At 38.4% G+C, this 27,201-nt stretch overlaps 1 protein-coding gene across 3 annotated transcripts; it reads left to right on the top strand.

Annotated features, from left to right (window-relative positions):
* Positions 1-1,696: 1,696 nt before the first annotated feature.
* jak2b (Janus kinase 2b) lies at positions 1,697-25,309 on the top strand. Of its 3 annotated transcripts, none has more exons than XM_056746003.1 (25): positions 1,697-2,318; positions 5,597-5,663; positions 5,841-6,084; positions 10,846-10,969; positions 11,057-11,174; positions 15,822-15,967; positions 16,100-16,394; positions 17,688-17,810; positions 18,005-18,162; positions 19,048-19,159; positions 19,321-19,507; positions 19,770-19,894; positions 20,000-20,134; positions 20,300-20,387; positions 20,469-20,602; positions 20,685-20,823; positions 21,106-21,257; positions 21,345-21,495; positions 21,589-21,725; positions 22,321-22,510; positions 23,299-23,423; positions 23,504-23,676; positions 23,976-24,093; positions 24,292-24,405; positions 24,534-25,309. In XM_056746003.1, exons 3-25 carry the CDS (start codon positions 5,883-5,885, stop codon positions 24,666-24,668), a joined length of 3,381 nt encoding a protein of 1,126 aa, XP_056601981.1. In that variant the 5' UTR covers positions 1,697-2,318; positions 5,597-5,663; positions 5,841-5,882; the 3' UTR covers positions 24,669-25,309. The 3 variants fall into 3 exon arrangements, with proteins under 3 accessions (XP_056601981.1, XP_056601983.1, XP_056601982.1); XM_056746005.1 differs by having other exon boundaries at positions 17,691-17,810; XM_056746004.1 differs by lacking the exon at positions 5,597-5,663.
* Positions 25,310-27,201: the final 1,892 nt, after the last annotated feature.

A 27,201-nucleotide genomic window follows, 5' to 3' on the forward strand; every position in this document is an offset into this window, starting at 1 on the left:
GAGAAAAAAGTCTTTTCAAGCACGGTATAGTTAAAAAAGCATTGGACCATGTGTGTACCAAACATTCTTTGCTTTTAGCTAAACCAAACTGGTCCAACACCGTCCTTACTTTCACTTCCTTGAAATGATCTATCAAAGTCGCTCAGCCAAAAACATGCAGTTTTAAATGACCACATATAGTCAAAACAAATAATATAAATGAGCGGTGCTTTAAGCATGTAGAGTTAATATTTGATTAAATTCTGATAGAGGTGATACGGCTAAGGGTCAGTCAGTGTTCAGTCTACTGTTACACACTGTGTTCAAAACCGAGAGAGCTGTCTGATTTGTCAGCATTTTAGAGATTGTAGGCACAAGATGCATTTCGAGAAGTCTTGGGTGCATTCTGAATCAGCTCAGCCTATGATGCCCAAAAATAGGTAGCCACTAACCAGTAGTAGCCTATGCAGATATCTGAAGCTAGTTCTCATCTTTTCAGTTCATTATTTCAGTAGATGATTTATGGACAGGATAGGAACAATTTTTTATGCATAAGAAAAAAGAGATGTATTATACATGCTGACCTATAGTCTGAAACTGGCAATTAAAAAAACATAATATAGGCTTTTTATAAAAATGTAAATTATGAAAAATAAAACTGTAGTTATATTGGCAAATTGTAAATGGAGATGCTGATTTTCCTTGTCAGTTGACACTTTTAGCCAATAAAAAATATATAATTAACATTTAAAACACTAACACGGGTCTAAAAGATATATTGAAAGTGTTTGAAGGATTAAAAATTTCATTACATTAGACAAGAACAACTTTCTACATTAGAAAGTTTTATAGCGGTTATAAAAAAATTACCAAGAAATGTCTTGATTTTTGATTTTACCTTATTTTAAGGTCTCTTGGGGGCCCTTTCGAAGTTTGTTAAAGGCAGAGTTCACCCAAAAATGAAAGTTCTCTCATCATTTACTTACCCTCAAATTGTTCCAAACCTGTAAACATATCCTTGTTCTAAACCTGAATACATATATTTGTTCTGATAAACACAAAGGAAGAAATTTGGATGAATTTCAGTCACTAAACAGATCTCATCCCCGCAGTTCATCCCAGCAGATGATTTATGGACAGGATAGGAACAATTTTTTTTATGCAAAAGAAAAAAAGAGATGTATTATACATGCTGACCTATAGTCTGAAACTGTCAATTAAACAACCATAATATAGGCTTTTTATAAATATGTAAATTATGAAAAATAAAACTGTTGTTATATTGGCAAATTGTTAATGGTACTGCAGATTTTCCTTGTCAGTTGAACACTTTTAGCCAATAAAAAATATATAATTAACACTTAAAACACTAACACTGGTATTAAAGATGAACATTTTCATTACATTAGACAAGAACAACTTTCTACATTAGAAATGAACAAGAAATGTCTTGATTTTTGTTTTCACTTATTTTAAGGTCTCTTGGGGGCCCTTTCGAAGTTTGTTAAAGGCATAGTTCACCCAAAAAATGAAAATTCTCTCATCATTTACTTACCCTCAGATTGGTCCAAACCTGTAAACATATCCTTGTTATAAACCTGAATACATATATTTGTTCCGATAAACACAAAGGAAGAAATTTGGATGAATTTCAGTCACCAAACAGATCTCATCCCCGCAGTTCATTAAGTTTTGGGACACGCCCCACCGGAGAGACCGAGTGGCGTGTGTCTGCAGTAGCTACAAGGCGCCATCTGCCTGTGTTGACAGCAGGAAGATAAAGATGGAGTGGTGAAAATGAATACTCCAAATTTACGTCTTTCTGAAAGGATAACCAAACCGTCGGACGTTTAACAACAAACGCGATTGGTCTTTGATTAAATGCTGCGCTGACAGTTGGGTGAGTTAGCATGCCCGCAAGCTGTCACTTGGTATGACTGATGAACTCGAGATATGTCGCTTCCTTAACGCGAACGCATCAATTGGCTTTATTGAAGAAAACATCATCGCATGAGTTGGACACCGGACGCACGTATGCGAGGCTTCGACGGTCATGTTTTGTAAATGAAAGCAGCGGCGGCTGCACAATGTGCACATGCTAACGCACAGCTAGTCTTCTAAACTTGACCCTAACGTCTTAGCGAGCCGTGCTACGAGTTGAATGTAACGACAACCAACGAGATGGACGACCGACCGACCCTCAAGTAAAGCACATATGTACAGTCTGGACAGCAGCATGGGTTAAACGAATATTTGGCTGGGATATTTGAAGTTTTGAGTAAGATTTCACGTCGCGGGAGTTGGCTAGCAGCGCACGCTAGCTCGGCAACACCAATCAAGTGAGTATTTCTCTTCACGCGAGACATTGTTCTTTAACAAATGTGCTTTAGAAACACAAATGTGAGGCTGTTGTTGCAGATATAATGCATGCTATGATCTGTAATGTTGTTAAACTGTCGATATAAAGTGATTGTTGATCCATTAATCGAATACAAAAGCAAAATGTCAATGCGAGTATTTCACCACGATTCGAGAATAATTCGCATACATATGTAAGGATTTCTCTATAAGAGAACTTGGAGAGACTTTTGACAGTTTGTGCTTTCCACCATGTAATGTCTTTAACATTCTAGGATCCATTTCGTGTTGTGGTTAGTTTGCACTTTGAAAACCGAGTCCACATCCGTACTATAAAAATGATGTTTAAGTGTAAAAACATGTCCTCAGGAAGTCCGTTTCTGCAGCTTCTCTTCTGTCTTGTGTTTACATGTTAAGGACGTTTAACTCGGTTTTGTGAACGTTGTATGATGTGCTTTGTTTTCCAGCTCACATGTGGTTTGTTATCAGGCAAACTTTGTTTTTGTGGAGATGTAGAAGCTGTTGACCTGTGCACTTTTTTTATGTTGTGTCTGCTATCAATATGTTTTGTTGGTTCTTTCACTTTAAAGGGGTCAAACCCTGTTAAAAAAAGAATGGCTCTTTGTCTGTCTGTATGGAATTATAAAGAGCCTTTAACATCCGCTCTTTTTCCCGAAAGGCCATTCTAGTCATAAACTTTTAAAGAGTCTATATAAAAAGTTTTGAAAGATCGTTCTATGCATCGGTGTAAAGAAGCCTTGAGAATCTTTTTAACAACATTATATTTTATCTTTCAGAGCTCTTAAAGTGTGCTTATTATGCTTCTGAACTGTTGCGAATTTCTCACATTTAAATCAATATGAATACATGACCACCCACGAATGGTAAGTCGGCAAGTTGGATAGATGCTGTGATTTCGACTCTAAAACTAAAGATAGGAGTACAATAAGACGCAGGGGAAATAATGATCAATTTAACTGTCAGAGAAAAATGTGAAACGACTGTGATTAACAGATGACTAATAAAATACCTTGAAACTGCGGCAAGAAAAAAATCGTACAATTTGACCTACTTATTAGTACAGTTTCCTGGTTTCATTGGTGCGTGTGATTCCAAGGAAAGACATTTTGTCTCTACAGTCATAAGCGTCGATCACACAGAACGATCCTTTTCTGTTCGAAAACGCGAGGCGCGCTGCTCTTTCGGTTAACTCTTTGAAAATAATAATAAATCATTACATTTATATAGTGCTTTACTGGGTACTCGAAGGGGGGAATCTCCTCAACCACCACTGATGCTCAGCATCCACCTGGATGATGCGATGGCAGCCATGTTTTGCTAGAACGTCCACCACACACCAGCTTATTGATGGAGAGGAGAACGAGTTACATATGGGGATGAATAGGAGGCCAAGGATTTTTAATGACCACTGAGTGTCAGGACCTTGGTTTAGCGTTTCTTTCGAAGGACTGTGCTTTTTAACAGTATTGTACCCGTCACTATAGTAGGGCATTAGGAACCACACATACCACAGGGAGAGCACCCCCTGCTGGTGTCACTAACACCTCTTCCAGCAGCAACATAGTTTTTCCCAGCAGGTATCCTATACAGGTACTGGCCAGGCTCAGCCCTGCCTAGCTCCAGTGGGAAAAGAGCAGTTTTTTATGTTGCTAGGTAACCACCGAAACAGCTGTCCTGTCAGTCAAGGATTATAGAGCGAACACTCTAGTTGCTCTTAACTGTCATGTTATCAGAAACTTCAAAAAGGTACAAGCAAGAAGGCGCTTGCTCTGACCTTGATCGGTTAACCCGCGTCAGCCAAAACAAGTTTCTCCATCATCATTGCGGTTTACGGATGTTTCAAGCAACTGTAAATTTCGGTCACCACATCGGAAGGCCCGCCTCTCCTTTCATTCCATTAGACAATGGGGAAAAGCTGCATGACGTCCAGCATGTAAGCAGCGCGCAAAACATTCCCTGCCAACTGAAAACAATTATAAAGAGACACGTCTAACAGATAAAGACCCGTTCTGTCTGATCAGGCTATAATGCATTAACTCGCTCCTCTTTGTGAAACAACAAAACTTTTTGGTTGACATTTTGATGCCCTTTTTACTTTTTTCAACTTCTAAACCTTTATTTTTATATTTTATTGTCTGTAGGACTTTGGGTGTAAGAAAAGCGTATTAAAAATAAAATGTATTACTATTATTGAACCGTCTGTCATACAGAGGCCTGTTTTCAAGCTGCGGTCATTTCACAACAAATCAAATCGAGTATTTCCCTACATTTTCTTTAAATAACCCTTTTTAGTTGAAAATATGTTAGACTGTGGTACAGTTGGCTGCAATGTGAAGTATGCCAAAGAGACTCACTCCAACATATAGTATCTAAAGGGAATCCAGCAGTGCAAACAATAATAAAGAATAAACACTATCAAGGTCATCATCTGTAATGCAATATTCACATTGAGTCATTGTCTGTCTGTGATGTCAGCCCTGTATGATAAACATTTGAAAGTGTCATCTAACTGGAAAGGTATTAAGCTTTGGGCTTTAACTGTAAAAGCAGAAGCAATCTGTTTAACTAAAAGGTCAGGGCGTTTATTTCTCGGAGTAGATTTCATAATTCTCTAAATGGCCTTTGTGTCGTGTTTTTTTGTTCAATTTGATGTTGCCAAAGCAAACAGTGATGAAACTCTCAGCATTATTATTATACCAGTTCCCCAATAGTCAATTCCTCTTATAGCTTTGCAAACTTGACTTTCTACTTTAGACTTAACTGTTAATAGTTTGAAATAAAGCTCCCAAATCAACCAGAACGACTTTTAATAGTTTGCAGTATTGACTGTAAGTTGATAATCAGGTCAGAGGTGAGCACACCAGTTTATACCTGTTAGGCAATCTGATAAAAATAGCAGCAACCAATTGAAACGGCCCTTCAATTAAAATATGTTTTAGTTATAATACCCATGCATGCAGTGCTTTGTAATTAAAGGGGCGTTTGAGTTATTCGTAATTCAGCTTGTAATAAAGGACAATAAAAGACATCTGAGTGATTCTCACGAAACCACTGAAACATCATGGCAGTACAGATTTAAATTATAAAATGTATAATTCGGTGACACAAAAAATATCATAGTAAACATAATTGTGTTCTCTACCTTGCACAAAGAAAGATATTTTGAATTTTTTTCTAACAAACAACATTGAACAAATGTTCAAACATCTCTTAAAATATCTGCTTTTCTGTTCCTCAGAAGGAAGTCATATCCATGTTTTGAATGACTGGTTCTTGTTAAGTCGCTGTTACTGATAGGACACAAGGTGAGTCAGAATGAAACTGACACACTGTTGTAATTGTAGGCTTTGTGGATGTGTGTACAGCCCACAGTGATAATTGCGATTCATTATCAAATATCACAGTGTAGACAAAAATATGCCGTGCATTTCCAGTCACCCACTGGTAAGCAAACTTATTTTTCCGGATGTTTTGTCCTCCAGGTGAATGTTGCTCCATCGTGTCTTGTCGCTTGTGTCTCTGTGATGGACATGGAGACAGCAGCCTGTGAACTCCTTCACCAGAATGGCGACGTCCACCATGAGGACCTTGGCGTGAAGCAATCCACAGTTCTTAAAATACATTTCTACCACAGCAGTCAGAGTGACGCCCCCTGCGGCCCCCTCTGTTACCCACAAGGACAGTACATCACTGAACAGCTCATCATCGATGCCGCCAAAGAGTGCGGTAAGTTATTTTCATTAGCGCTGCTCGATTATGATTTTTTTTTAAAGAAACCTAAATTGACGATGCCTGATTTGGTTTAGTTTTTTAACAAATTTCAGATTTTTGGAAACAGAGAAGCTGTGTTTATTATCAGCTATTACATTGAACGTGACAGACTGTGAGAGACTAAACTATTAAGACAAACTAATTAAGAATTAATATTAGGTATAACTGTTTACGAAAAATGTATTTTCATTAATTGCTTTAAAATATAGTGAACTCAAATGTCATTTGAATAGGCTATAGCATGTGTCTTCTGGAACTGCAAGGGGTCCGCTGATTACTGTTTACTCAAAAGCAACTTTTTGATAAAAATGCAAAGGATTGGTACTGAAATATTATAAACCAATCTGCTCTTTAAGTTGCACACTTGCGAACTCAATGAAGCGCCAACGCATTGCAATTTTTACTTGTGCGGACAAAAACATCCATTCAGGCAGCAGAAGTGAACATTAAATCTGCATTATAATAAATCACCAGGTCCAAAATCAAATGAGTACCTATGTACTTAAATGTGCAAATAAAGTACATTCTCATATATTTCTGAACTTCTGTTTAAATTTCTTAAAACTGTAAACCGCTAATTTGACAGGCAATTGACACCACACCGCTTCTGCATTGTAAACTCTGACAAAACTATCGTACGTGTTTAAAATCAATAAAATACGCTTGTGGTGCCTGCAAACAAGTTGCCCAAAAAGTTGCATGTTACTCTCCTTAGACTGATATGATGCTCTGCAGAAAAAACTTGTGAATTTTCCTGTAACAGCAGAGAGCGACAATGCTGATCAAGGAGAAAGACAACGGAGCTCAGAATTATTAAATAGTGGTGTGTTCTGCAACACACAGAGGAAATAGAAGAATAAAAAGAATTACACTTAATAAAACGGTTCACGTTTTAAAACCGAATGCATAATATCTGCACTAATTTCTTTCGCATCCAGAGACAACCTCTACCTCCACTAGAATAGTCATTGTGCCATTAACCAGGATCAGTCATCTCGTTGAAGCCTTAAAAACTAAGGTTCAGGACAAGTAAATGTTAAACTGTCCATCACAGATTAAAATAAAAATGTATGATGCTGCAAATCCCTGAAAATAATCAAACAATCTAATTTATAATACAATAATACACAGAAAAGTTTCTATGTGCAACAATAACATGCATAATAGTGCTGATAGGCAGGTAACTGACGAATTACATTAAAGTGGCCATAACTCAGTTTCTAAGACTTCCTGCATATCACATGTTAATCTTAAGTCTTTACAGAACAGTATCGCAACCTTCCAATATACATAGAGTCTTTAGTTTGATCACATTTTATAAAAGACAGATACAGCTGTGCGATTATTTCCGATAATATACGACGCATGCGTAGGGGATTGGGGGGGCGGAACTAAAGCATGTGCCCATTGCCAACAAAACAGAGGCATAGGGCCAAAAATCTATTTTACGGAATGGGTCATTTTAAGTCTTGTTAACAATGTATTTCACTGTAACGATCTCCCATTATAATTCTATATCTTAGATCAGTGGTTCTCAACTCTGGCCAGCGAGATCCATTTTCCTGCTGAGTTTAGCCCAAACTCTGAAATAAAACTCCTGAACAAGCTAGTCAGCGTCTTTAAGAATAGATGCGTTCAATTTAATGCAACGCTTCGCAAATCTATCAGTGTATGAGATTTAAGCACAGCAAGAGCGATTAAAGTGCAGATTGCTCTGTACGCATTTGAATTGCTCTCACGGTACTTTAACGCGATATGCCAAACAATCTAAGCAGCTCAACATTAAGTTGAAAGCGTCTGTTCATGAAGTCACTGATAAGCCTCTTGAGGTGTTTTTATCAGAGATGGGGCTAAACTCTGAGGAAAATGGATCTCGCGGGCCAGAGAGAAGAACCACTGTCTTAGATACTCTCTATTAGATGCACACTTTTAGCATATTGCAACTCTCTGTCTTTAAGCAGGTCTCGCTCGTCGGTTGATGCGTGGGCGGGCTATTTCTTTTGCCCAATAGATGTTTTCGTAATAACCTATAAGAAAACCTATACAAATGCTAGGGGAGTGTATCGAGCACAGAAATAATACGTCATATGCCAACTAATTTTTTGACAAGATGACAAAGTCAAGCTTGAGAAGCAGCATGTTTAACGGTGTAAATAAATCAGAATGCATGAAACAGCTCTGCATGCCCCCTTTAATGTTACATACAGGGGGATAAATTAGGGCCATATCATTTTCAGTTTATCTAAATTAGTTTTCATCTAAATTCTGTACTATACCGGTAATTTGCACTACCCATCCCCCAAAAAAGTCACACGCTCTTATATTTAGTTGGACCGCATTTAGCTTTGAATATGGCACGTATTCGCTGTGGCATCGTTTCGATAAGCTCTGCAATGTCCAGAATGTCCTCTTTTTTTAAGTTGTATTGGTGATGGGGAAACTCCGACTGCTGCGCAAAATCTTCTCCAGCACATCCCAAAGATTCTCAATGGGGTTAAGAGCTGGACTCTGTGGTGGCCAATCCATGTGTGAAAATGATGTCTCATGCTCCCTGAACCACACTTTCACAATTTGAGCCTGATGAATCCTGGCATTGTCATCTTTGAATAAGCCCGTGCCATCAGGGAAGAAAGAAACCATTGATGGAATAACCTGGTCATTCAGTATATTAAACGGTACTGTTTAGCGTGTTGACAAAATGTTTATATGCTCTCCTGCTTGTAAGTCCCTTTGGATAAAAGCGTCTGCCAAATGAATAAATGTAAATGTAATGTAAATATTCAGGTAGTCAGCTGACCTCATTCTTTTGGCACATAACGTTGCTGAACCTAGACCTCCAATCCAATGGACGGCTTTTACCTATTTGAGTTAAATCCAGGTGGTGATTTTTATTTGGACTGGGAGGGTAGTTATCCACATCAAAATACTGTAGGTTACAATACTATAGTATTTATTATAGTAATCTACAGTAAAAGTCCTAGATACCATAGTATTTTTTAATCTTACTTTAGTATACTACAGTTTTACGACAGTGTATCAATTTACTACAAGGGTACTACAATTATCTATAGCAAATACTATAGTATACTACAGATTTGTTTTCATCTGAGTGTTCAGGTTAACGGGACCTTTATTTTGTCCGGTCATCGCAAAGGCGTTTGAGTTTCTGTGTGATTTACTGTAGCTATACTCAATCTATGAAACATCAGCCGTGATGTATACATTTATGTAAATATAAAAATAGATGAATGTTTATATATAATTAAAGTTATATTTAAATATATACCTGCATATATTTTCCATATGTATATGTGGTTATAAAAAGTAATAACAAAATAAATATATGCAGTGAAAAGACATATATATTATATAAACACAAACTCATTGAATAGAAAGCAGCCATCTTACCCTGTAACCCAAGACTGGTTGTCAACTGGAGCTAAGAAGGGTTGAGCCTTGTCTTTCCCTTGATGGGGACCTCTTGGGAAAAACTAGGTTGTTGCTGAAAGAGGTGTTAGTCAGGCCATCAGGGGGTGCACATTAGGCGTGGGTATCCTTTGGTCCCTCACGATTCGATTCAGAATCGATTCTGAGCGTTGAGATTTGACTTTAGAATCGATTCTCGATGTGCTAATTTGCATATGTGTGACGACATTACATCGCATTTACGCTCAGAGTCACACTAGTGTTGGCACTTTTGTTTCTAGTCTATGAACTGTCACATTCTGTATTATAATGAAAAACTGCCCAGTGAAGCCGTTCCCATTACATATTTTCTGCTTCTCTTGTCAGACGTTAAAATAAGTATTATATAGTAATAAACGGTAAGTTCAGAAAATTGACTGATTGTCTTACAAAATCGGCATACACCTATGGAGCAGTGGATTCATCTAATACAGCGAACCCAGCACCTCTGGTAATAAACTGTGCATATTTACAGAAATATGTTCATGTTTTTATGTCTTAAATGTTAGTGACAGGTTTTGGGAAATCGCTATTTGCACTCATTTAGTGACAAGTATGCTGTGGAACAGTGAACTAAATGTGCTGCTTTTACCTTCTGCTCGCTGCAGAGAATAGACAAAGAATGAACATTCTAAAATATCTTCTGCCTTTTTGTTCCGCTAACATCCCGACATGTTATTAATACATTTAAAAATAGATTGGACTTTTGTGAATCGATTCATAATCGTCCATGCCTGAATCATAGATTTTTTCCCGCACCCCTAGTGCTCACCCTGTGGTCTGTGTGGGTCCTAATGCCTCAGGGGTTTTAACCCCGCCTACTCCACTACAAGTGTACTACTCCACCCTTCGATGTAAATCGCTTTGAGTTCCCAGATAAGCGCTATAAAAATGTAATGAATTAATTAACAAATTCAAATCTTGAAGCCACAAACAAGAAGCTTGTACCCAAATGCACATACATTTTCTTCCCAAGCCTCTATCTAATGTGGGGATGTAACTCTACGGCATAAGGTTTTTAAATCTGCGTACTGGAAATTATGTTTTTGACGCAATTGCTTATACCGTGTGCTAATAAAGATATTTTCACGTTGAGTGTAAAAACTCCGTACTTCGTTTTAAAAATTTACAGGAAAAAAAATTTTTGTTGAAGCTTTTGGGCTTATAGTCATGACTTGACTGTAAGGCTTCTTTGTATCGGACTGTCTTGTCTCACCTTTACCTGTTTTTTGTTCATGTGTTCTCCACCAGGAGTGTCGCCAGTCTACTGTAGCCTGTTTGGGTTGTACAAGGAAGATGAAGGCATCTGGTTATCGCCCAATCACATTCTGCATTTAGATGAAGCATCTGATGAGAATCTGTTGTTCAGAATTAGGTAATAGACCAGACTCATATTGTTAAGCGAATCAAGCTGATGACCATCTATATTTTAATTCAGTTTTGTTAATATCCACCTGTACAGGTACTATTTTCCTGGCTGGTACAGTTGTGGGGCGTCTCGGGCGTACCGCTATGGAGTTAATAAGGGATCGGAGAGTCCTGTGCTAGATGACTATGTCATGGCTTATCTCTTTGCTCAGGTAAGTCTTCCTCACATTTAACGGTGTAGTTCACCCACAAATTAACATTCTCACTCTAATGCCATCCCGGATGCATATGACTTCCTGTCTTAAGTGGAACAGTTGTTTTTAAATAGAAAATATTTTTAAATATGTTTAACTAAAAGCTTTAAAAGTACAAATGTATCATAACTAGGCGTATAAAGAGATGTGATGATACCCATTATGTCAATTGTTTTTTTATATGTTGTCTGTTTAATCCTATTGGTTGAGCTGACCTGTGTCAACATATATGATTCAATTTGTTTTGGGGATTTAGAAGCTTTTTATATGTTTAAATACTGTTTTATTTTTTAGTGACGTGTCTATTCACATTCCCCTGAAATGTTGTTAATTCTTAATGTTGTCAACAATGTTAAATATTTTGATTGTATTTAACAAAACTTGGAACCAAAACCAGCACTAAGTTAAATATGGCAGATAAATACCAAAAGCTTCAAATCTCATTTGTTTTATAGAGAGTTTTTTGACATGAAGAAACGAGTTTTGAAGGTATTCTTGAAGTAATATTTGAATTCAGTGCTTGTTTTGGCTTTGGTTGGTTTTGGCTCAAAATATGAATGGTTGAGAAGACATTTATTAAGGGATTTACTACTATTATTGTGTGTTTTGTTTTTCGTTGAGCTATACAAGTATGTAAAATGACCAATATATCTATAAAGATTAATGAATAATGGATGTCATACACACTCGGGATGGCATGAGGGAATTTTTGAGTGAGCTACTTTATTAGTTGTTCTTCTGCTAGATGAACAGTTCAGAACATTTGCCATTGCAACGTCTGTTTCATGTGGCTTGAACTTATTCTCACTTGTGTAATTGATCCCACCCATGTAGAATTGAATTGCACTTTGGCCTGGATTTCCTTCTATAGAATATTCTTGAAGAAGAGACATTCTTGTCTTTGGGTTTTACAGTGTGTGAAAGTAAATCATGGATCTGTATGTCTGCATGAATAAAGGCCCTTATTTACAAACCCAATGATGAAGAAAACTCATGCCGGCATTGACTCCACTGAGCGGCTTTCATTTTTATGTCGCCTTTTCGTCTTCCAGCAGCATTTCCGGTATGCATTGACTGACTCTAGAAGATAGAATACGTTTTATACCTGTATAACTTGCTCGTGTGTCTCATCATTTTATTAAACGCCGCGCCTTGGAAAAAACACAGGCTGACACAGACACGCGAGTCGTTTGGAACCCCTCATTAAGAATTAGGCTTGGCAGTATGTATGTATGCCGTAATTACAGTATTTCAGTAATTTGATGATTGACGGTCACTGTGTCATTCATAAAGTCACAGGCTCATAAATATATATGTTAATAGATGTGGCTGGGTATTGACAACAGGTTGCCGATTCGATTCTTATTTTGTAGTTTCAATTCGATTTAATATCGATTGGTTATCAATATTTTAGACTCGTATTTGAATGTAAATGCTGGTTACCCAAACTCTTCAACTTGGTTATATTACTGAAATACACATTTACATTAACAATAGGCCCACACAATAGACGCTGCACGCAATATGAGGGAGGGAGAGAGAGAGAGAGAGGGCGGCGCTGAGTCATCGCAACCGCACAATGAATAAAGCTGTTTTAAATATCAAAATAAAAATCTAATAGGTATCATGAATGATCTATTCATAGTTGGCCAGTGTTGGATAGTGTGGCTGAGACGAATAAATTAAATTGGGAAACAGACAATACAATGATATGTTGTTTTGAGACGTACCCTTTAAATTGTTTTTGGTTTGTTTTGAAACTATGGCTGCACAAATTAGACTATGGCGTGTGTTTTTCTAGAGGGGGTACATGGACCCCTAGTGGTTTTTGGCGTAATTGCAGGGGGTACGTAGAACCTTTTGAAAAATGTTTTGAGTTATTATCTTGCATTCAGGGTTTGAAATGAAAAGCCACAAGATGCAGATAAAAATCAAACGAGTCTGCTTCTGCAGTCAAATAAATTGCCAAATTGACTGGTTACTTGTGTTCATAAATTATGTTCGTTCACTTTGCAGGGGAGGTTCATGTAAATATTTAGTAAAGCTTATTGCGCAGCTTCTGCACACACCCGTCATGGGGCGTCATTTAGAGTGGTCGGCAGCACCGCGCAAGAGTCGGCTGCTCCGTTTGCTTTTGAATTGCTCTTGCAGTACTTTGATATACCAGTTGGCTGTGCGCACCGCCGCATAAAGTCAAACAAGCCTTCTTTTTTTACATTGATGCACCACACATTACCATATACACGAGCTTAAGCTCTTAGCAATAAACAGTAATGACATCAGTTTCACCTCATTAGTTCAACACGCGGATCAATGAAAACTCAGAAGTGTAACGGAGGCCTTGAGTGTGTGAAAGTGTGCATGTGCAAACACCAATCTATGTTAGATCACTCATCTGTTTCCATCTTACACCGGACCAATTGGCCTCCTCATCGGAGCGGGTTCATGTCAGATCGTTTATGAGGAATGCATAGGTGTAATTTGCAGGTCGGTCATGTCTCCACCACTTTTTGGAAGAAATTTAGAAATGCTTGTGGAACGTGTGTATTGTTTAGGGGCCATTAACATCTAAAAGTCATGTAAAACGCAGGATGCAACGCTTTCGCACCATCTCCCGTTACTCACGCTTATTTTGCAGAAGACAGAGAGCCGCGACTCCAGAAACCGCATTGGGGCGCTTGCTTGTGCATCCAAGCACAAAATCGCATAAACCAACAAACAAGTGACATTTTTCGTCAAAGGAAACAAATGTTTTTAAGTGTAATGCACCACAACAGCCAAGTGACCCTCCCAAGAGGAACCACATACTGTGAGAGCCGGAGTCAAAAAGCCAATTTATATTTCCAGAATTCCCCAGAATTTATTGAAGAATTAAGTGTTTTTGTCTCCACCACTTTTCAAAGCAAAGTTACACCACTGAAGGAATGCGTCAGGTCAGGCACACATTAGGGCAAGTTGGGCAACTCATGCAGGTATTGCAAACCAGAGTTCAAAGTCCACTCCTGATAGAAGTTTTAAACTTATTTTATTTTTATCGAACAATGGATAGCATCTCACGTTGCAATACCTGCGTATCATATCACGTATCATATCACGTTGATAAATCTGTTATTGTTTTCTTGTTTTTAATCATTCTCTACACATTATTAAACAATATATAATGGTTACTTATATTTGTTGGTCATGATTGTTGTAAGTTCTTGTTGACAAATTAATATCAAAAGAATAAACTGCTGTAAAGTGTGTTTATGCATTTAGAGACTGAAATACATTACATAACATTTATTCATTTGGCACGCTTTTATCGAAAGCGACTTACAAGTAGGAGAGCATATAAACAAAGACTTTTGTATGCACATGCACTAGCAGACCTCCGTTACACTTATTGCTAAAAAGTTTATGAATACACGTGCACTAGTGATGCGCGGGTGGCCGTTAAATCCAAGGCCGCTGTGGATGATCCGCGGGTCGGGTGGGTCGGGTAATAAAAAAAAAAATTCAGATTAATTGCGGGTGGGTCGCGGGTGGATGACATCATATACAATATTAACAAAATTTCGAAAAAAAATACGAATATGTTTTAAATGCATTTTTCATCAGGCACTAATTTGCAGTAATTTAAAAGAAATGAGTGCTTGGCGGCGGTAGAGGAAGGTCTATTTCTCAATGCAGAAATGGAGGCAAAACAGATCCAAAAACAAAACAAAAGGTAGGAAAGAAAAGTACCGTGTGGGAGCGTTTTAGCAAAGTTTAACAAGGATGAATCAAGTCCTGGGTATGCAACGACTGTGAGGCACTGTATGTATATGAAAGCCATAAGACTGGTACCTCTAATATGGTACATCATGTGTGTGCTAAATCGAAAGATTAGATTTAAGCATTTACAGACAAAGACAGTGCTAGAAAATTTACTGAGTGATTAAAGTGACGTCCGGGTCGGGTGCGGATATCCATATCAGAGAAAATGATACGTGCGGGCGGTTGGCGGGTGGATAATTTATTTGAAGCAGCGGATGCGGGTGACATTTTAGCTTATCCGCGCATCTCTAACGTGCACAGAGAGGGGGACCGACCAATCACAACAGCCTGAGAAGCGGAAGCTTGCTGATATGGTATGGGGGGGACATTTTCATGCTCTAAGCAGGACACCAATCACGACAGACATGGTCAGCTTTACCATTCAGTAGAATGTGTTTCCCAGTGTTTCGGAAGGAGGGACTTTATATAGACCGGAAGAAATCCAGTCGTTTTGTTAGAAGAGGGACAGCGGGGAACAAAAGACTTGAAATATGTGAAATATAAAGTGTTTTTTTTAAACTAAACACATGAACATCCATTGTTAAACACCCCAAAAACATACTCAAAGTATCTCAAACAGCTAAAAACTGGGTCCTTTAAAACATTTTGATCTTCATGATCTTTTGATTTTGAGGTGAACTTTTCCTTTAATGCTGAGACTTACCCAGGGGGTTCTATGATTCCAACCCGGGGTTAAGCCATAGTTGGAACTGCTAATAGTGTTACTGTCCTATCATTAAAAACCTCTCTTTCTCCTGACTTTATCATATTGATGTGGTTTTCCCCTCTTGTGTTTTTTGTATGTAGTGGAGGAGCGACTTCGTAAACGGCTGGGTGAAGTTATCCAGTGACCACGAGATTCAAGAGGAGTGTCTGGGCATGGCAGTGCTGGATATGATGAGGACGGGCAAAGAGAAGCAGTGCTCTCCGCTGGACATCTACAATGAAATTAGGTATCAACTGCAGTCGGCCTTTCACGAGTACTGTTAGCATGTCTGAGGTTTAGCTCTTGAAGAGTCTCCATTCTGAGGCCTTTTCCTATTAATGCACTTGTTAATACGTAACTTCTTATCTGTTTTATTCAGTTACAAGTCTTTCCTTCCTAAAGACATGAGGGAACGTATCCAGGATTACCACTTCATCACAAGGAAGCGCATTCGCCATCGTTTCCGGAAGGTGGTCCAGCAGCTCAGCCAGTGCCGAGCCTCAGCCCGTGACCTGAAGCTCAAGTACCTGATCAGCCTCGAGTCTCTGGACTCTGGCTTCTACACCGAACGCTTTAAGGTCAAAAAGCCCTCGGCCGAGCAGGTCACCATAATCGTCTCTGCAGACCACGGTATTCAGTTGTGCCGTGAACAACCTAAAGACACACAGCTGGAGGTAAACGGCACTTATTTGGATTTGTTTCAGCTGCTTATCAAATGCTTCAAAAACTATCAAGATTTATGTTGTTGATAAAAAAGTTTTTTTACTGATGTATGTAAATGATTAAACCATCTTGAAAGTTTAGCGGTTTCTCTATGTGCATTCAAAGTAGGTTAAAACACAGGTTAAAAGCTTTGTGGTTATCCTTGACAGTACTCTGTCTTTTGAAGCGCATTTTAACAAGATTACTCGGCCGGCTTACTATCACAACCGTAAGATTGCTCGCCTCCACCCTGCCCCTTTCAACAAGGAGCACTGCTACTTTGGTTCATGCTGTTGTTACCTCACCTGTCGACTACTGCAATGCTCATTTCTATGGTCTTCCCCTCAAACTCTTACACAAGTAACAGTTAGTGCAGAACTCGGCTGCACCAATAATCATTAGAACTCCTAAGATGGATCACATATCTCCTGTTCCTCAACAACTTCACTGGCTTCCTGTTACACAGCGTATTGCATAAAATATTTCGGTTCTTGTTTACAAAGCACTGCATAGCCTGGCTCCATCATACCTACCGGACCAACTTTTAACTTCTACTCCCTCTCGAACTGTTAGATCATCATTTAAATTCTTCTTTGTTCTTTCTCGTATGCATTTGGCTTCTATGGGATCTCAAGCTTTTAGTTATGCTGCTCCTTATCTTTGGAACTGGCTTACACAGGACATTCGCAATAGTGACTCTCTCTCTGCTTTTAAATCTCGTTTGAAAACACATGAAGAGTTTGGTTCCAAAATGAGATAACTCATGTTTTTATTGTGTTAGTTAGCTGTAATTTTGGACGTATTATGGCTTAAATAAAAACAAACTAACTGCAGTTTGATAGATATTAATTGGAATGCACAATAAAAAAACATGATTTTTGAAAAATGTTAAAAACATTGTGATCTCATTTTTGAAACAAACTCTTCACATCTTTTAAGGATTTTTTAATTGCTGCTTTTAAATTGTTTTATGTGTCTTATTTGCTTGTTAGGTGTCCTTGAATGTTTCGTAAGGCGCCCATAAATAAAATGTATTATTATTATGAGAGATTGTTTGTTTTTTGCCTGAGCGCTCGCCACCGATGAAACGCTACCGTCTGATTTACAAAGCCTATTTTTAGATTAGATCTTTTTATTATTCTGAGAACCGTGTAGAGATAAGACTTTGTATTATTTGTTTTGCAAGTGATTTTTTTTTACTTTCAAAGAAGCTATTTTTTTTTCATCCCTTCTGGGGTTTTAATAACCTGACTGTATTTTCTTAGCAGGACCTGCAGACGTATTGTGATTTTGCAGAAGTTGTGGATATCAGTATCAGGCAGGCCTGCAAAGAGGGGAGGGATACGAACCGAATCGTCTCCATCAACAGACAAGACGGCAAACCTCTAGTAAGTTTGTCAGATAGAAAAGATGTTCATCTATCCAGGCAAATTGAGCCAGAAATACTTCTATTAGAATTTGTCCAAAATGAGGTTTCATAAGTCAGAGTTTAATTTACCATCGGAACCATTTGTAATGCCTTCCCAATGCTGGTTTTGGAACAGAGTGGATTATTTTATGATTGTTAATTTTTTTATGTCAGGAGCTGGAGTTCTCCTCCTCAATGGAGGCGTTGTCGTTTGTGTCTCTGATCGACGGTTACTACAGACTGACCACAGACGCCCTTCACTACCTCTGCAAGGACGTGGCACCACCCCATCTGCTGGAGGCCATCGAGAGCTACTGCCACGGGCCAATATCGTAAGAATGACATGTGCTTTATTTTTTGAAAAATGGAAGAGTATTATTTTTGGCGCTTGTGTGATTTTTGTAGACTTGAATGAAATGAATCAGGGTTGACCCCAAATAGTCGAAGATTCCAACAGTAGGCGCCTGAACAGACGGGCACGCACTGTTCCGCCAAAAATATTATTTATAATGTAAAGAAATTTGACATTTTTAGGGTTTGGTACCGAAACCCCTGGCGCATATGAGCAAGAGGTCTGGCTATTTCCCAGCATGGGATCTCGTCTCTCCGTTTCTTCTGTGGTGTGAGATTGGTTTATAGCACCCCCCTTTATCCCATTTCTCAATTACATGCGGTGAATAAAGTAACTTTATGGGTAGTTCATTGGTAGTAAACGGTGTTTCTGTTTGTAAAAAATAATTCATAATTATCTAGTAGTTTTAAAATACTTTTAGTCTTGTAAGTGGCACAGCATTGTAAGTGATGTTTAAGGAAAGTTTCTATTAATTTTGCTATTTATAGCTTGTGTTTTGAATATATGTTTTCCTGCATTTCAGACTTTTTGCCTGAACACATTTATTTTGCACATTGTGACTTTAATCTTGCTTTTTTCTATTTTAAACATAAAGGTACTCTTAACAAATTCTGTAAGTTAATGTTCAATGTTTTTTGCTGCATCAATGGTGAGCTGCACTTTGCGCTGTACTCTTGTTAACCACCTGGTGTCGTCCCGTACACACACACGCATGCAATGCGTTCAATCAACTATAGGCAAGACGTCCCAATTCTGATTCAACTATGTAAATCCTTAGTCAAGGACACCTCTAAAACGAATATTCATCACCGTATGTGAAAGGCAGTGATGTTGTTGTCTTTGTTTTCATTGTCTGTTCACACAGAATGGACTTTGCAATCAGCAAATTGCGCAAGTCAGGAAACCAGAGAGGTCTGTTTGTGCTACGGTGCAGCCCCAAAGACTTCAACAAATACTTTCTGACTCTTGCAGTTGGGGTATGTGGAAAGAAGAGATATTAATTATGTGAATAGCAGCTGTATGCAATTATATAAACATATTGAATGAAGCCTATAAAGTTTTATCTGTGACCATTATATCTGTGACCTTCAAAATCACACGATCGCATCATCTTGACATGTTCTTTATTTTCCGTCAGGCATATGAGGATGTAGAGTACAAGCACTGCCTGATCACCAGGTCCGTGACTGGCGACTACAATCTCAGTGGAACCAAAAGGAGTTTCAGAAGCTTGAAGGAACTGCTCAAGTGTTACCAAAAGGAAACGGTGAAATCGGAAGACATTGTCTTTCAGTTCAGCAGGTTCTGTTCACCAAGGGCCAGAGGTCAGTACAGCAACTGAACTTCTCCCCTGTGCAACATAAATAAAAAAAGAGCATGAATCGTATTTAAATATCATATTAAATATATAAAATTCTGAGACCTATCTGAACATTTTGTGCATTCTGATTGGCTTTCTTTGGGGGGGTTTAAAGGGTCGTGTTTGTTTTATTCACTTTTTTTATGGAGTCATGAAAGCAAATTAGTTTTATTATATCATGAAGTAATGAGTATTAATGTTTTGTGCTTTGTTGTCAACATCAAAAGAAAAGTCAAATCTGTTGGTGTGTCGAAGCAATAGGGGTTCAGAGGTCCCCCTCTCTTCCTCCATGCAGAGAAGTAACATCAGTCAAATGGTGTTTCACAAAATCAAGAAAGAAGATCTCGACCTTGTAAGTAATCTTGTCTTTATGGATTTAGGAACGTATAATATGTCACAGTTAAAATTCAACTGTTACTTGTTAACAATGGTGAATATAATGCATTGTTCTTACCAGGGTGAGAGTCTAGGTCAAGGAACGTTCACCAAGATCTTCAGAGGGATTCGGAAAGAGCAGGGAGACTATGGAGAAACCCATAAGACCGAAGTCATTGTCAAAGTCTTGGACAAAGCACACAGAAATTACTCTGAGGTGAGAGAGAGGTTCCATCGCAAGCCAATCAGAATCTGTTAAAATGTAAAGGGCTAACGTTTTCAAGTTAGAGTTATCTTTACATTATTGGCGTGAATGAGCCTTTAACTCAATTAGCATTAAACCATCAGAAGACGTCTCTTAATTCTCCTCTTTTTCTTGAAGTCTTTCTTCGAGGCAGCCAGCATCATGAGCCAGCTCACCCACAAGCATCTGGTGTTGACCTACGGCGTCTGTGTGTGCGGCGAGGAGAGTAAGTTTTCACCACGCTGATGCAAAATCCCACATCTGTGTATTCCACGGAATCCTTCAAAAAATCTTTTTCTTCTCTTAGACATCATGGTGCAAGAATATGTGAAGTTTGGATCTTTGGATACTTACCTAAAGAAGAACAAGAATTCTATGTCAGTCAACATCTTGTGGAAGCTGGAGGTGGCCAAGCAGCTGGCCTGGGCCATGCTTTTTTTGGTAAGTCGCTAAAAAATGGAATAAGGAATATGTCGATTTTCAGAAGGAGATAGATTTGATGTTTTCATTCTTTCGCACGCAGGAGGAGAAGAATCTGACTCATGGGAATGTATGCGCGAAGAACATTTTGTTGATCAGAGAGGAGGACAGGACACAGGGAAACCCACCCTTCATCAAACTGAGCGACCCGGGCATCAGCGTCACGGTGCTGCCCAGAGAGAGTGAGTGATGCAGTTATTGTCTCCATTCAGATGAGAACATTTGGGTCGGTCATTAGCAGATGTACGAGGTTATGATTCAAATTTAAGGGTAGATTTTGAAAGACATTAAAATCTTATTGAAATTAGTATTTTTACTTGACCAGCAGAGAGCAGCGCTTTACATAAAGCCACACTTGTGTTTGCAGTTTAGTATTTGTTCTTAGTCATATTGCCCATGTGCCGTTCTCTTTACTTTGTATCTTTTTTACTTTAAATGGCACTGAAATGTGATTGTTCTTCTAGTTCTTGTGGAGCGAATCCCCTGGGTGCCCCCCGAATGCATCGTAGACCCTAAAAACCTGAGTCCTGCCACAGACAAGTGGAGCTTTGGCACAACAGTATGGGAGATATGCAGCGGAGGAGAAAAGCCACTTGCCAATATGGACAACTCCAAGGCAGGCCAATATAGATGTCCTCAAAATCTAAATAAAGTAAAGGATCATTTTACTTATAACACGAGTGTTATGTGTATGTCGTTTCAGAAACATTTGTTCTATGAAAATCATCACCAACTTCCAGCTCCAAAGTGGACGGAGCTTGCAAACCTGATTAACAGTTGCATGGATTACGAGCCAACAGTCCGACCTTCGTTCAGAGCCATCATACGTGACCTCAACAATCTCTTCTGCCCAGGTAATTACAGACTGAAACGTTTGATAGCATGACACTTTTAACTGGTTCGAGCACCTGCTGTGTATCGTTCACTCAACGAATGCGTTTTTTTAGATTATGAGATAGTGAAGGAGACCGACATATTACCGAGCAGAACCGGAGCGTCTGGATTCAGTTCCGGAGCGTTTGAGAACGAGGAGCCGGTTCAGTTTGAGGAGAGACATCTCATTTTCCTCCAGCAGCTGGGCAAGGTAACTAAGAGACGTTTCATTTCAGATGTTCAGTAAAGTTTACTCTGATCTCTCGTAAACCTGTAGCTTGTGATAAACATATACCTTACAAATGTTTGCAATTTAATGATTATTATATAATTAATTACAAATGTGTGCATAATTACAATTTCATTTGTACAATATTTTTTATACAATTTTAAAACATAAGCTCTATGAACGACAGCATTATTGGTAAGTCCCCTGTGGTTGATCATTTTACTCATTAAAACTAATCATTGACCATTAAAATTGTCCTTTTTTATGTTACTCTACACCCCAGCTTCATTAAGACTCAGATACATGAATATGCAAATTAGCCCCATCTGACATGAATAAAACTGACAACTGATTGTTTCGGAGCCTAACCCATGTTCACTGCTGATCCATGGGGTCAAATGAGTTGATGTGATCAGTTACAGGTTTATAACATCACAAACCTGCGCAGTTTCAAACGGCATTTTTTTACTTTCTTTGGGAAACTTCAGTTTTATGGTTTAAAATGATACATTAGAACATAGTTAAACAATCTTAAAAACACAACCTAAACATTAAGAACTGTTCTTCCTATTTCTAGGGAAACTTTGGCAGTGTGGAAATGTGCAGGTACGACCCCCTGCAGGACAACACTGGGGAGGTGGTGGCCGTAAAGAAACTGCAACACAGCACAACTGAACACATCCGAGACTTTGAGCGAGAGATCGAGATCCTGAAATCCCTCCAGCACGAGAACATTGTGAAATACAAAGGAGTATGCTACGGTGCAGGTATGAGGAACGCCGAGCTAGACATCCTACAGCCGCCGTGTCTCTGTTTTGTGTGTGCATGCATGCGTGTGTGTGTGTTTTTTTTTTTTTTAGTTATAAAAGCAATTAGAGGGTTTGCATTGAATATCATCAAATAAGCCGAAAAACTTCACACTTGATTCTGATGTTTCGATTAACAAGCTCTTGATTCGATTCGAGTCAATGATTATAGATATAATACAAATAATTTAAAAGTATCAGTAAGCATCAGATTACAATGGTGATTAAAAAAATTAAGTGAAGAGCCACAAACCTGTACATTAAACTTGTGTATATTGAAACCGAACAGTCGCATACCTTGATCAAACAGGATCAGGTTATTTTATATTTAATGCAGTTAAACAAAAAAATCACAAAATTAGCTGTAAAGAGAGGCTGCAGTCATATGAACCGCTGCCCTTTATATGAAGGAGATGTTAAATTCGACAACACATGTTCAATTAAGCAATAAATGAAGGATATGCTCCCTGTTGTAATATTCACCCGTCGTAAAAAGAAAAGTGACATCTGATAGAAAGTTGTAGCAATAACCTTCATGTTAATGAATCTTCAGTGCTTGCTGAAATGTGAAAGAAAAAAAATTGATTCACGGCTTTTGAGAGTCGATATCAAATCGACCGCATTTGAAAAATTGATTAAGCAATTTGCCCAGCCCTAGTAACCAAAGCTGTTTACATTGATTTATTGCTTTTAATCTATAGCCTCAAGACTAATGTTGCTGAAACTAATCGAATGCTTTGTTCTAACAGGAAGGAGAAATCTACGGCTGGTTATGGAGTATCTACCATACGGCAGTCTGCGCGACTACCTCAACAAGAACAAAGACAGGATTGACCACAACAAGCTCGTTTTTTATTCTGCTCAAATATGCAAAGTAACCAGGAGCATTTCTTTCATTTAACTCATCTTTCGAGTGTTGCATATCTGGAAATTTATCACGTAATGTTTTTATAGGGAATGGAATACCTGGCAACGAAGCGGTACATTCACAGAGACCTGGCCACGCGAAACATTTTAGTTGAGAGTGAGTTTCGGGTGAAGATCGGCGATTTTGGCTTGACCAAGGTTTTGCCTCAGGACAAAGAATACTACAAGGTTAAAGAACCTGGGGAGAGCCCGATTTTCTGGTGAGCTTCATTTATATACCTCACACATGTTTGGAAATTCTCTCCCCCATCCCAGATGAATGTCATTTACTTTCTTTGTTTAAACACAATTCATTTTATATTTAAATGCTGTGAAGTTTTTTTCTTATGGAAGAAATCCAAATGACACAGTGAGTAATGACGATTATGTCATCTCAATAGAAATGATATATTCGTGAGGGGAAAAAACTATTAATTTCAACCAAAGTTTAAATATGGCACCATGTTAAAAACGTTGAAATCTGACAATTAGATGAATGAAGTCATGTGTGTTTTGACAGGTATGCACCGGAGTCTCTAACTGAAAGCAAGTTCTCGGTGGCATCTGATGTCTGGAGTTTTGGAGTGGTTCTGTATGAACTCTTCACGTACAGCAACAAGCTCTGTAGTCCACCTACAGTAAGTGTGACATCATTTCCAGTTGTGCTTGAAATTTCACTTCCTCACACCTGCAATTATAAGGACAGCATGTGTTGAATTGCTTTACCCATGCAAATCTCAGTGACAATGTCCTCAGACATCCTCACACTGTTATGGAAATGGTCCTAATAGCCTGCTAAGTGTGTAATATAATAGCCTTTCTTTTGTTCTTCTCAGGTGTTCATGAGTATGATGGGAGGAGACAAGCAGGGACAGACGATCGTCTATCATCTCATTGAGCTCTTGAAACGAGGGAACCTTTTACCGCAACCCGCAGGGTGTCCATCTGAGGTACCACATGTCATCCAGCACAAGTCCAATAAAAGCTAAAGCTTGCCTTAATGTTTATTCATCTGTCCGACGCTTCATGCATTAGATGTCACTGATACATTTTTTTAAAAATGTTCTATCTCCTTTAGATCTACGAGATCATGCAAGAATGCTGGGACAACGATCCTTGTGTCCGGCCAACTTTTAAGCAGCTGGCTCTCCATGTGGACTTAATTCGGGATGGCAGCGATTTAGACAGATATACCCAAGTGCCTGCATTTTAATCCAGAAATTCATTCTGGTCTCGCAGCGGCCACCCCTAGCTTTCAGCGTGCCATTATGGCAGATCTCATCCCTCCGAATTGATCACCTCATCATCTCTCAGAACAATTTATGGTCATTTATATCAAAAATGTTTCCTTGTTCATTTTTTGCTTTGCTAGCAGTGCTGGCATGCACCTCTCTACCGACAATTGTTTTGAATGAGTTAATCGTTATTTTAATGAGTATAAAGAAATGCAAGAATCCGTGGGTGCGTTTTTACATCCACGTGTTTGTATGTACATAGAAAAGATGATTTTATAATTTTATATAAATGAGATATAAGCACGCACTCATTCTGTATTGCTTGTTAAAAGCAGTTATGTAAATGAATTGAAAAGGTATATATGTTTATAGGTTGTTTGTCAGTACAGGTGGTGTCTGATTGAGAAGTATGCAAGAAATGAAAGATCTTGCTATTATACGAAGAAGTCTTTATACTTGCTTTGAATAAAAAAAGCCTGATAAAATGTTTGAACGTCATTAAATGTCGGGTGTTTCTTAGAGGTATTGTTTACCAGTATTTCCTGGTAACATGCTGCCAATCATTTTCATGCATGCAAGGTTGTTTATTTACTTTTTATTACAAATATGTTGAATTTTATTTAGTTTTGTTTGGTCTTATTTTAAACAAAATGTGTTTTTAATATAGAAAACATTCCCGTTTTCAATATAGTTTCAACTCAAAAGGAATTATTGCAAATGTTAGGTTGTGTTGAAGAGCCATGCACTGTGTTCTAAAATGACAACCCCGCTGAGCTGTGGAATGGCAACAGTGCAGTATGTCAAACATAGACATGACATTATCCTCTTACTGCTGGCTAATACCAGTTTGCATCACACTGACTGTCCCACTAAACTGGGAACACGTTATTGCAACACTGGCTGACTTTTTAATCACATGTTATTTTAACTTAAATATCAGTAGGCATTGTGATCAAATATTAGAACAAGTTTTGAGTTTGATTCTGGTGCCAGTTTCGTTCAGGGTCTTGAGCACCTTTTCCAGATTTTCTAAATGTAGCCCATATACAGAGGGCTGTCACAATCTACACATTTACATTCAGGGTTGTCATTCTTCATAGTTTCGAGACCTGGTGTAAATGTGTGTTGGTCTAAAATGTGTTCTTTTGCTCTTCAGAGTTTAGAAGAGTGCCTTACATGCATCTACTCTTGAAAAACATTATCTTTACCTTCTATTTCACAACAGTAAATGCAGATTGCACATGAACAGGTGTAGTAATTCACACCTCTTGTTAATCTGAGTTGTATCATTGGCAGTGAGTCGGCCAAGAAATTAAAGGGGTGATTTCATGAAACAGTCTTTTTCCATCTTTAAATGCTAAAATCGTGTCTCTTGTGCAACTGCCAACTCAGAAAACGTGAAAAAATACAAATCATTAACTTTATATGTGAGCCTATCTCTGCAAGCCTTTGAGAAAACGAGCGCTTCAGAAATCGCTCTCTTAATGACGTAAGCAGCCTACTTATTAGGTTCCGCCCCTTGTTCTGAACGTGTCCACCCATTGTGCCGCTGCCATTGTTGTTCTCGCATGTGTGAATTTCCAACACCATTGCAAAAGTAGCAAAGCTTACGAACTGTTATGTTGTTAACTGCACAGACCAACACACAATGACGCGTGTTCTCTCTCCCGAATGTGATCGGACCAACAGGGACCGGAGGGGCTTCGTGAATGGCAAAGCGGTGTGTTTATCGAAAACAATGTGTTTGATGTTCAAAGACGAGACCTTGTTTCTAGTTTCCTTGTTGTGACGATACTTTAAAGTTTTGTCGCTGGAAGCACAGGCTCACAGCTCTGGATGCAAATTCTGCTGAAAAGGGGGCGGAGACTAGCAGCTCGCTTGCACTTAAAGAGACACACACCAAATTAGCGCGTTTCTCCTCGCATGCAAAAGTGGGCATGTAGCGCATGTATATTAATATATCTGTGGTGTTGTTTGAGCTGATCTTCACAGACACATTTTGTGGACCCCTATGATTTATATTACATTTGTGTAAAACTAGAAAAAGATCACCCCTTTAAAAAATGGAGAACATGAGACATATTACAGAATCTTTATGTAACCTTAAATTCTGAAATCTTAAATCCTGAGTTAACATCTATCAAGGTAAATGTTGAGAGATAGCTTTACTGCAATATCAATAGTTTAACTGCTGTAAATGTTTTCCATATTAACCCAAAATGTACAATTTCCAAGTAACTGTATTTTAACAATGGTACATTCACCAAAAACATTACTACACTTTTACCGATTTAAAAACATTCACTTTCCTAACTTGCCAGGCCTTTGCAGGGTCAGTTCACCCAAAAAAGTAAAAATTCTGTCATTTTCTGTGATTTTGTTCTGATGAACGCACTGTTTGTAACCAGACAGATCATGGCCACAATTGACTACCATAGAAGGGGTAGTCAGCATCCCTTCTTTTGTGTTTAATAGAAAAAATCATGTTGTTCTACGATGGTAGTCAATGGT

This window comes from Triplophysa dalaica, chromosome 4 (genome assembly GCF_015846415.1).
Source record: "Triplophysa dalaica isolate WHDGS20190420 chromosome 4, ASM1584641v1, whole genome shotgun sequence".
NCBI lineage: Eukaryota > Metazoa > Chordata > Actinopteri > Cypriniformes > Nemacheilidae > Triplophysa > Triplophysa dalaica.